The sequence below is a fragment of the Bos indicus genome, chromosome 3 (assembly GCF_029378745.1).
Source record: "Bos indicus isolate NIAB-ARS_2022 breed Sahiwal x Tharparkar chromosome 3, NIAB-ARS_B.indTharparkar_mat_pri_1.0, whole genome shotgun sequence".
NCBI classification, from domain to species: Eukaryota; Metazoa; Chordata; class Mammalia; order Artiodactyla; family Bovidae; genus Bos; species Bos indicus.
Genome location: NC_091762.1, coordinates 120628725 through 120639920, shown reverse-complemented (window position 1 = coordinate 120639920; position 11196 = coordinate 120628725). Strand labels below are relative to the sequence as shown.

At 55.4% G+C, this 11196-nt stretch overlaps 1 protein-coding gene across 4 annotated transcripts in view; it reads left to right on the top strand.

The window, feature by feature from the left end:
• The first annotated feature begins 49 nt into the window (after window positions 1-49).
• Window positions 50-11196, top strand: part of THAP4 (THAP domain containing 4) — a 35467-nt gene continuing 24320 nt past the window's right edge. Inside the window, exons 1-2 of one of the 4 annotated variants that reach the window (XM_070787088.1) lie at window positions 50-388; window positions 2271-3454. In XM_070787088.1, the coding sequence (XP_070643189.1) occupies window positions 312-388; window positions 2271-3454 (1261 nt within the window). In that variant the 5' untranslated portion in view covers window positions 50-311. Of the gene's footprint in view, window positions 389-447; window positions 539-952; window positions 1094-1906; window positions 2069-2270; window positions 3455-11196 lie in introns of those variants that run through there. The other 3 variants (XM_070787091.1, XM_070787089.1, XM_070787090.1) reach the window with 3 other exon arrangements.

The following is an 11196-nucleotide window of genomic DNA, read 5'->3' as shown; positions in this document are numbered from 1 at the left end:
TACGGACGCGCCCCGGGCGCCATGTCGCCGGCGGGCGCCGCAGGCCCGGGGCGCCCCCGCCCACCCCCGGCCCCGCGCGTCTCGGGCGGCGCACCTCCTGGCGCCCGGGCCCTCGGGCGCTCCGAGAGCCGGGCCGGGCGGCCGGGCGGCGGGCGGCCGGGCGCCGCCATCTTGCCGTACGGCGGGGGCCGCGGGGCCGGCTCCCACGTCCCGCAGCCGTGTCGCCGCGCGCCCTCCCCTCGGGGCGGTCCCGCTCGGGGCTCGGCGCGGCTAGACGAGGGCCGGAGTCTGGCGGCGGCCCGAGGCCCGAGATGGTGATCTGCTGCGCGGCCGCGAACTGCTCCAACCGGCAAGGCAAGGGGGAGAAGCGCGCCGTCTCTTTCCACAGGTAAGCGGGCTCCGCCCGCCGCCGCCGGCCCGCCGGCCACGCCCCCGCCCGGCCCGGCCCGGCCCGACCCGGCCCGGCCCGGCCCTGCGGGGCGAGCGATGCGGCGCGGCCCGGCCGGACGCTGGGGCGCTCGGGGCGCCGGCCCCGCGAGTGAGTCAGCGCGGCGCTGTGTGACCTTGGCCCGCCGGCGTCTCTGGGCCGGGCGCCTCGGGCCACCGCGGCCCCCGGAGCCCGCGACCCTCAGCCGGTCGTAGGCCGCCGGGTGCCCTGAGCCGCTGGGGCTCGGGCCGCCGCCGCCAGGCTCCGGAGACGGTGCGCGCGGGGGACGCGTTTCCTCGGCGCGGCCGTCTTCTCGCGCCCGCGGTCACTTTGCTGCCGTTTCCGTCGCGGGGAGCCCGCCTGGACCTCTGGATCGGGACGAGGCCGAGCGAACGCACCCCGCGCTCCGGGGACTGACGCGCGCCCGGACTCTGTGTCCTGGGGGCCCTCCGGACGGCCCCGGGTCCCGGGGGGCGCCCGGCCGCGTGCTGCCGGCTCGGCCCGCACCCGCCGGGGCGCCGCTGCTAGTCGTGGCGCCGCGGAGGGTGGCCCGGGACGGGGTGGGGGTCGGCCTTGTCTCTGGCCTGGCCCGCTCCGGGAAGGCGCTGGGACTCAGCCCTTTTCAGCGAGTGGTTTTCTGCGACCTCCCGCCTGCACTATCAGAACGTGAGCAGAAGAACCTCTGCCCGAACAGCCTCCCGCCGCAGACTTTTCTCTTTGCTGTTAAAGGGGGATGTTTAAGTTTCCAATACCTGCACGACGGTTCTTTAGAGTCTCACTGGAAGTTGAAGTTGGTTAGCGCTAAGTCTCAAATCGTCACAGTCTATTAAGATAGTAACAGGTTATTGCAGATGTCAGCTCCCTGCTTTCTCAAGTTCCCGAACTGGGGTTGGGGCGAGAGTCTTAGGGTAATGGACTCTCGAAGCAATGAGGATATTCAGAAGGTCGGAGTGGTTGGGACTTGCTGAGGAGTTGGTATTCCAGCAGCCCACCCCCCACTCGCCGCCGGGCCTGGTCCCGCGGCACTCAGGTGGGTTCGATGGCTTCAGGTGTGGCGAACAGCCGTCCAGAGAGGCCGCACCACCCCCACACTCGCATGTGCAGTTTCACTAGAGTTTTCTAAATAGAGATCTTGCCTGAATGAAGAAAAAGTTTATTAAGTATCTTATTCAGTATCTTCCGGGGGCAGGTTGCTTTTTAAAGGGAGTGGTATTACTCCTGGTGGTGGACGTGTGTTGGGAGCGCAGCGCCCCCTCTCAGAGCTGTCTCACATCCTCGGCTCCATGAGTGAGCCGCAGCTGGGGCACCCTGGGGTGGAGTGCTCTCCTGGCCTCTTGCCCCCATCTCTGTTGGCTGACACCGGACCTGGCTTCTAAATGGGGGGGGGGGGGGGGGGGGGGGCGGTGCCCACGGGCAGGCATCCTTTCTCCTCTTGGCATCCAGAGTCCGGCATCCCAGCTCACCGGGAGGGCTGGCCTGCTGCGAGCTTCTAGGAACTACTTCCTGGAGCCTTCCTGCTGTCACGATGCCGTCCGGCTCTGTCTCTCCCAGCACTCTGTCCCTGAAGGTTGTTTACCGCAGCCTAGGAGGAGGCATTCGCCTTCACCTCTGATTTGCCCCGTGGACTCTAGCTCCTTAAGGGTAGGCAGTGCGCGTCTCATCTTTCTGTTCCACTGATAAGTTGCAAGTACAGGGTGTTCCTTAGATCTTTACTAAGTTTGTAAATGGGAAAGTCAGTACAGGTCTGGGTATTTGTAAAAACTGTTGTTCTCCTGTTATAGTTGATAGTATGAGGGGGAGGCATGTTAATTATTTTTTTTGTAATTTGTTGTTTGTCCTGCAGATTCCCCCTAAAGGACTCAAAGCGTCTGATGCAGTGGTTGAAGGCTGTTCAGAGGGATAACTGGACCCCCACTAAGTACTCTTTCCTCTGCAGTGAGCACTTCACCAAAGACAGCTTCTCCAAGAGACTGGAGGACCAGCACCGCCTGCTCAAGCCCACGGCCGTGCCGTCCATCTTCCACCTGGCGGAGAAGAAAAGGGGGGCTGGAGGCCATGGCCGCCCCCGGAGAAGGGACACCGGGAAGGCCTCGGCGGGTCTGAGGGCACAGGCGAGTGACCCTGTGGACGGGAAGGCAGCTGCAGGGTCACCGTCGTCGTCAAGTGCAAGCCCGATGGCCAAGCCGGAGCCCCGCAAGCTGAAGCGGGCCACTCCGCAGGGCCGAACCGCGGCCAGGGCCGCCCGGGAGACCGCTGGTCAGGAGCGGGGGCGGCAGCCTCTGGAAGGACGCGCAGAGGACGGTCCGGCCTCCGCCGCCACCTCCGGCAGCCAGGGAGAAGCTGGCACAGGGGCCGTGGATGCTGGTGAAGAGGGCGCCTCCCCCGCCGACAGCGGCCTGGTGGACAGGAGCGGCGTTTCCGCGGACGACTTCACGCCCCCGGGCTCCGGGGCCTGCAAGTTCATCGGCTCGCTTCACTCCTACAGCTTCTCCTCCAAGCATGCCCGAGAGAGGCCGGCCGTCCCCCGGGAGCCCGTGGAGCGCAAGCGGCTGAGGAGAGACGCCGAGCCTGGCTGCAGCGGGAGCAGCCCCGGGCCGGAGAAGGGGCCGGCGCAGAGCCCTCCGCGCGCCTGCCCGTCGGCGAGCTCGTCGCTCACGGCCACGCCGCAGAAGCCAGCCCAGGGCGCCTCGGCGCCTCCCACCGACGTGACCCCGAAGCCGGCGGCCGAGGCCGTCCAGAGTGAGCACAGCGACGCCAGCCCCATGTCCATCAACGAGGTCATCCTGTCGGCATCGGGCGCCTGCAAGCTCATCGACTCTCTGCACTCCTACTGCTTTTCCTCCCGCCAGAGCAAGAGCCAAGTGTGCTGCCTGCGGGAGCAGGTGGAGAAGAAGAACGGCGAGCTGCGGACCCTGCGCCAGCGGGTCAGCCGCTCGGACAGCCAGGTGCGCGAGCTGCGCCAGAAGCTGGACCAGCTGCGGAGGCTGAGCCTCCCTCACCTGAGCAGCCTGCTGCCCCCTGGTCGCGGTCAGTACCCGAGCCCCAGCCCAGGGGCCCCCGTGCGCTGTCTCCAGGCCCCTCCGGAGGGACGGGAGCCGGGGTGGCAGCTGTAGCTGAGGGCTTTAGGCAGCGCGGAAGGAGGCGCGGGAGACCCAGGACCGCTGGGAGGGGCCTGGCCAGGGAGGCCCTTCCGCGCACACCGCAGGCAGAGTCCTGGGGGATTGGGTCTGAGTGTAAGTTAAGACGGAACTTAGCCTGCTAGCGAGATGAGAAGAGCGTCTAAATCAGAGGGAGGTCCTTTCCGGTTGCCTTGTGATGACTATCCCAGCAGTTAGGTGCTTTTGAATGTTAATACTAGCCTTAAAATTTCGAACACCTATTGAAGTAGAGTACGTTCTAGTAAGAACAACACAGAAATTTGTAGCCCAGGAAACGGTGAAGACTCCACTTTGCCGTTTGGGCTTCCCAGGCGGCTAGACTAGTTTCTGCGCTTTTGTCCGTGTCTTTGCGTCTATACAGATGGGCTGGAGGTGCATCTCATGTGTCAGCGCTTAGTCTCTGGTTTCCCTCCTTGGTGTGCCCTTTGCTTCTTGGAGAACTTGCTCCGAGCGCAGCGTCTCTCGCCAGTTCAGTGCATGAAGGTGGGAACCATCTTCCTCCCACGTGGTGCGTTTAGTCTGAATCCTGTTGGTCTCCCAGGTTGCCATTAACTGCAGGTGAGGAAAGGCTGGAGTGTGACACGGGCTCTTCACGGACTAACCCCTCCCCCTGCCGCCGCCCCCCACCCAGATCAACAACCAAAAATGAGCAAAACCCAAACCCATCCTGATGTACTGGTCAGAGTTGAACACTGCATTCTCTTCTAGTGTTTTAAAGCGGTTTTGTAGTTTCTCGTACCTAGTAACTACTTTCTGGTACTTTTTCTGTTCTTCTTGATCAAAGGGCCCTAAGTCTGTCACTGTAGACTGTCACAAGTCTTTCCAGGCCGCCTGCATTGATGAAGTCTCTGTTGTTTTTTCTTCTTCATTCTTCCTCATTTCTTTCTGCTCTCTTACGTTCATGGCTTTTCTGCTCAGGAGGGCAGTGCTGACTCCATGAGACAGTGCGTGTCTCCCATCCTGCAGGTGAGGCTGGCCCCTTCTGTCGCTGTGGCTCTGCGCCACACACCCACCCCCCGCTGCTTTCTGGGCGCTTGGTTTCTAAAGCATTTGTAACTTTAGCCTTGATTCCCTCTTTAACCTGCGTTATTCAGGAGGGTGCCATGGTTTTTCAGGTACATAGCTTGGGGGAAGGGAACTGATTTTTGTTTTATTGTTCAGGGCCAGTGCTTTGGCAACCTTAGAGAATCTTCTGAGGTTTCACGGAGGTCCAGTACAGTCTGCGTGTGACCGCCTCACTGAGCCTCCCCCGCAGGGAGAAGAACTTGTGCTCTCCCCGGGCTGGTTACATTGTTCTTGTCAGCACTGGATCTAGTTTATCTCATTGGTCAGCTGCTCTGTTTCCTAACTTATTGTATCCACTGCTCTGGGTTTCTGAGAAGGGAGGTAGGTCTCTTGCTGCTTCTTGAAAGTCTTTCCAGTTTCACCTGCATTTATTAGACATGTGAGTGTGCCTGCCTGTTACCAAACAGAAAAGCCAGTTTTGTCCCATTTAAAATTTTATTTGTTTATCTCCTTATTTTCAAACTTTTACTATGCCTTTATTTTGTAGCTATATTTTAACTCAACCTGAGAACCATTTTATATAGTAACTTAATACACTTACAACTGGGGTGATTGGTAAATTGAAACTTGGGCCTGCTTCTTCACCCTTTAATCTGTTAGGCTTTCTGCGCTGGTGAGTGACTGCCCGTGTTCGTCCTATCTTTCTGTAAATGCTTGAGTGAGTCGGCTCCCAGCCTCCCTTCCGCCCAGGTGCCAGCCTTGTCTGGTCTGAGCGCCGCATCTGCATATCCCCATCACACACCCATAGCTAGATGCGCGCATGCGTCACCACACACCTATAGCTAGATGCGCACATGCGTTATCACACACCCATAGCTAGATGCGCGCATGCGTCACCACACACCCATAGCTAGATGCACGCATGCGTCATCGCACACCCATAGCTAGATGCACGCATGCGTCATCACACACCCGTAGCTAGGCCGTATGCGAGTGTCCCCATCACACACCCGCAGCTAGATGCATGTATGTGTCGTGCCGGTTACTGTACTCACCACTGATCATCATCAGCGATTTTGCTCTTTTGGGGGGAAACAGTTAATGATCTGAGGGGACCCGCTCCTGTGACAGTGACATTTTGAGAGGAGTCGAGTTTGAGACGCCCCTTAGGTCTGGAGCAAGAGAGCCAGCACCCAGCCGCTTAAAGTGGCACCCGTGTGTCTGCAGTATCGGGTAGAAGGTGTTGCAGAAAGGGGGTGCTCAGCTGGGCTGCAGCAGCTCCAACCAGAGTGGAGGAACGATGGCTGCCTCGGCCACATGGGGTCACTGGTGACCAGTCTTCTTGGACTGGTGTGGACAGACCTGGGTGGGGACCTAGTGAAGGGAGGGGGCCACTGAGGGTGGCCAGGGACGAGGCTCTAAGAGGGTTAGCCGTGAGGGGCCTGGGGAAAGTGGGCAGCAGCTGGGAGGGAGCCTGGCTCCACAGGGAAGTTTTGAGGAAGAGCCTTGAGGACCGAAAAGAACAGGCTGGGCCTGGGGGAGGGACTCCAGGAGGCGCTGGGAGAGGGGGGCCTCGGGGGTGGGGCAAGCACCAGGGAGATGGGCCTGGGGAGGGGAGCACCGGGAGGGGGGCCCGAGGGGGAAGCACCAGGGAGGGGGCCCTGGGAGGGGAACATCAGGGAGAGGGGCCTGGGGAGGGGAGCACCAGGAGGGGGGCCCGAGGGGGGAGCACCGGGGAGGGGAGGGGAGGGGGGCCGGGGGAGGGGAGTAGGTGCCCCGAGTCCCCACCTGCGAGCTCCCCCTGCCGTCCTCCAAACCGGCTGCTCTCCCGACTGTTGATCAGTTCAGGGTTCTTCAGTCGTTTTGCAGGAATTCTCTGTTGAAGGGACTGGACTGTGCACGTGGTTATTCAGTCCTTCATCTTCAGCCAGGCCCCCTCTTTTGGGCAGAACACCCATGACAGCAGCCGGGCCACTGGGGCTGCAGTTTGTGGGTCTGGGAAGCTTGCCCCCGAGAAGCTGCTGTTGAGTGGCGTTCCCACAGAACGGGCTCTCTCGCCGAGCCCAGGCTTGCTCTAGGTGTGTGGCCGCACCAGGCACGTTGCAGGCGTTTCTGTGACCTAGCGAGGATGAGCGTTTTCCCACGCTCATCCCGTCTCTGTCCGGCCCTGACTATGCTGCTCGCATCTTGCTTGCTCGCTGACCTGTGAGTGTCCCCACAGACAAGGATGTCTGCTGTCGAGTGTGACTCAGCTGTGCCCTCAGGTCAGTAATTTAGTACTTGCCGCAAATATATCTGAGTTTTTTCCCTATTCTTTTGTTCCTTATACATACAATTCTTGAATTAATTTTGAGTTTTAAAAGCTTTTATTGTGGAAATCTTGAACATGGACAGATGAAACAGAAAAGTATAATAACCCCGCTGAACCAGCTTCCCACCCTAGCTTCTACGTTTATCAGTATTCTGATAATCTTATTTCATCTGTATTTCTACCTCCTCCCTGCCTTCCATTGATTATGTTCTAATGAGTGAAAGTCACTCAGTCATGTCTCTTTGCGACCCCGTGGAGTATACAGTCCATGGAATTCTCCAGGCCAGAGTACTGGAGTGGGCAGCCTTTACCTTCTCCAGGGGATTGTCCCAACCCAGGGATTGAACGCAGGTCTCCCGCGTTGCAGGCAGATTCTTTATCAGCTGAGACACCAGGGAAGCCCTATTTTCTAATAGTTTGGGTTTTTTCTTTTAAGGAAAGTTTTAGATTTACAGAAAAATTAACAGACAACACAGGAATTCCCCCCTCCCCGCCATTTCCCTACTGCTAACATCTCACATTTCCACTTGTGCTAGAGGTTCACTCATTACTAGTGATGAGCCCACACTCTGATATGTTGTTATTAACTAAGTCCCATAGGTTACATTCAGAGAAGGCAATGGCAGCCCACTCCAGTACTCTTGCCTGGAAAATCCCATGGACGGAGGAGCCTGGTAGGCTGAAGTCCGTGGGGTCGCTAAGAGTCGAATACGACTGAGCGACTTCACCTTCACTTTTCACTTCCATGCATTGGAGAAGGAAATGGCAACCAACTCCAAAGTTCTTGCCTGGAGAATCCCAGGGACCCGGGAGCCTGGTGGGCTGCCGTCTATGGGGTTGCACAGAGTCGGACACGACTGAAGTGACTTAGCATAGGTTACATTTAGGTTGACTGTCTTATATTTGAGGGTTTTTTTTTTAACACTGACAAACTTGTTAACAAAAAAGAATATCTTTCAAAGATACAAATCTCAAGAGGATCTTACTTAAGACCAACTCTGTAGAAGAAAACAAAATATTGGACAGATAGAAATTTTGGAATTTCGGACCATTGAAGGTGAATCTGTGCTCCACAAAACACACAGTGGGGAAGAGACAGAAAGGCATCTTTTAAATGAGTACAAATGCAGGAGCGCCCAGCTTTGCCCTGGTGAGGGCCTGGCGGAAGGCGGGCACGGTAGGCCGCTCGGCCGGGGTCCAGGCACACCCCGGGGATGCTTGGGCAGGTCGGCCCGCGGGACGCCTTCTGCTTGGAGTTTGACAAGTGCATAAGCGCACGTGTCCTCAGGACAGCAGTACAGAGTCGTGTCCCTGTGCTGAAGCTCTGCCTGCCTGTTTATGCCGCCCCTCCCAACCCCTGCAGCCACTGATCTTAGGACTGTCTGTAGCTTTGCCTCTTCAGGAGGGTCCCGACTCTGGGAGGGATAGATGCTGTGAACTAGAGCACGCAGCCTCCTCAGGTCGGCTTCTTTCACTCAGCAGTATGTGTGGAGAGTTCCCCTGTGTCTTTTTATGGCCTGATAGCTCATTTCTTTTTTATCATTGTTGTGCCTTTTTTTGTACTGAGTTAAAATACAAACACCAAAACTTGACCGTAACAGCCTGTGAGCCTTTAGTGCGGTGGCGTTAAATCCATGCGCCCTGCCGCACAGCTGCCACGCGGCCGGGCTGCAACTCGGTGTGAATCTGAGACTCTGTCCTGTTGGTAACTCTCCTCCTCCCCTCGCCCAGACGTCAGCAGCACCGTTCTGCTTTCTGTCTCCGTGCCTGTGACTCGTGTACGTGGAATCACACAGTATGTCCATCCATGATTGGCCTGATGTCCACAGAGTATGTCCGTGCTCAGCATACTGCAGAATTGCCTTCCTTTGAAGGCTGAGTAATATTCCACTGTATGGATGGACCACGTTTTGTTTATCCAGTCATCCTACAATGGATATTTGCGTTATATCACTTGATTTTGGACTGCTGAACCAGGCTTGCATACTGGAATAAACCCAAGTGATCATGGTATATATTTTCTTTTTACGCTGTTCGATGGTATTTGCTCATGTTGAGTTTTGCACCTATGTTGATGAAAGAGATCCATAGTTTTACTTTCTTTTAATAACTTTGTCTCATTCTGATAATAGTGATTCTGGCTTCATAGAATGATTTAGAAGGTATTCCCTCTGCTTCTTCCTTCCAGAATAGATTGTAAAGAATAGGTAAAATTTTCTTAAATGTTTGACAGAATTCACCGATATTCTAGAAGGCCGTCTAGGACTGATGCTTTCTGTTCTGGGGGTTATTGACTCAGATATAATAGATATAGGCCTATCCAGATTATGTCTCCTGTGTAAGTTTTGGTAGTGTTGTTTTTCAAGAAATTGATCCATTTCACCTAAATCATCAAGTTTGTAGGCATAAAGTTGTTCACAGTGTCCTTTAGACAGTTCAGCATCTGCAGGGCTTTAGTGGATGTTCCTCTTTGATTTGTGATATTGGGAATTTCTGTCTTCTCTTTCCTCAGTTAACTAAGCTAGAGTGTTATAGTTTTATTGATCTTTTTGAAAAAGCCAACCTTTTGTTGATTTTATTTTCCTGTTTTCAGTTTCGTTGGTTTCTGCTCTTATTATTTTTTTTTTTTTCCTTTTCTTCTGCTTGCTTTCAACTTAACTGCTTTTCCTTTTCTATTTTCCTAAGGTGAAAACTTAGATTATTAATTTCAGTTATTTCTCTTTTTCTAATATATGCATTCAGATTTTGACTTTCTTTATTTTCCTGTTTTCAATTTCATTGGTTTCTATTCTAATTCCCCCCTCCTTTTCTTCAGCTTAATTGCTTTTCCTTCTGTACTTTGAATTTCCAGTATTTCTTCTTTTCTAATGTATGCATTCAGCACTATACATTTCTTTCTAACCACTGCTTTTACTGCATGCCACAAGTTTTGATAAGTTGTAGTTTTGTAGTTTCATTTCCATTTACTTGAAGTGTTCTTTTATTTCTCCTGAGACTTCCTCCTTGACCCACTGTATACTTGGAAGTGTCTTGTTTAATCTCCAGCTGTCTGGTGCTGTTTCAGCTCTCTTGCTGCTTCTGCTTTCCAGTCGAGCCCACTGTGCTCTGAGAGCGTCCTTTGTGTGAGCTGTGTTCTGTACACGTGTTAGGTCTGTTCTGCGGCCCCAGCATGTGACTGTCGTGCTGAATGTTTCTTGTGAGCCTGAGCTTGAGCGTAACGTATGTTCTACTGATGTTGACTGAAGTAGTGGTTAGTCACGGTTCTTTTGAGAAATAGAGCCAGTAGGATGTGTGAGAGTACACGGAAACTTTTTACAGGAATTGGCTCCCACAATCACGGATGGCAGGCTGAAGAACCCGGAACGCTGGTGGGGTGATTCAGCCCTTGCTCCAAGGCCTGGGATGGGGTGGAGAAGTCCTGGTCCACCTGGAGGCCCTGGTGCAAGCAAAGCGAGTCTGCCCCCCTCCACCTCTCTGCTCTGTGAGGCCCTTAGTGCCCCCTGCGTGCGAGGGCCGCAGGCTTACGGCGCCCCGTTCAGACGCGGACTTGCTCCTGGAAGCCACAGACACCCCTGAAACAGTGTCCCACCAGCTGGTTCAGCAGCCCCGTGGCCCAGTCAAGCTGACGCCTAAAATGAGCCGGCATAGTGGTCCGTGGTTGGAGAGCTCGTGTGCGCCCTGCTGGCTGGCTGTCTGCCAGATCTGCCCATCCCTGCCGTGTGTTGGGGTCTCCACTGCAACTGTGAGTTTGTGCATCTCCCCTTGCAGTTGTGTTCGTCTTTGTCTTGTGCTTTGATGCTGTGTTGTTAGGTGTGTAAGCATTGAGGGTTATTACATCTTTTTGGAGAACTGACCCCTAGGTTATTATGTAACAGCGCTGTTGTGTATCCCCGCTGATCTTTCTTGCCCTGATGTCTGCTTCCCAGCCACTCCAGTTGTCTGTGATTCTTGCTAGCGTGGATGGCTCTCTGTCTCCTTTTGCTTGTGGCCTGTGTGTAGGTAAGGTGGGCCTCACAGGCAGTATACAGCCGGTCATGGTCTCCAGTCTGCTCCAGTGGTCTCCATCGTCGGGTGGGTGGTTGTGGGCCACTCAAGTGTAAACTGGTCACTGCTCTCCCCGGATTCCTGTCTGTTCCGTTCGGAACTGCTTAGCGTTCGTCTTTTGTCTTGTCCCTCGTTTTCAGCCTTCTTTGGTTCCATTGGAGCATTTACCTTGATCGCACGTTCTCTCCTTTCTTAGCGTATCAGTTGTACCTTTTTAGTGGTCCTCCACCAGTCCACACCGTGCACTTACA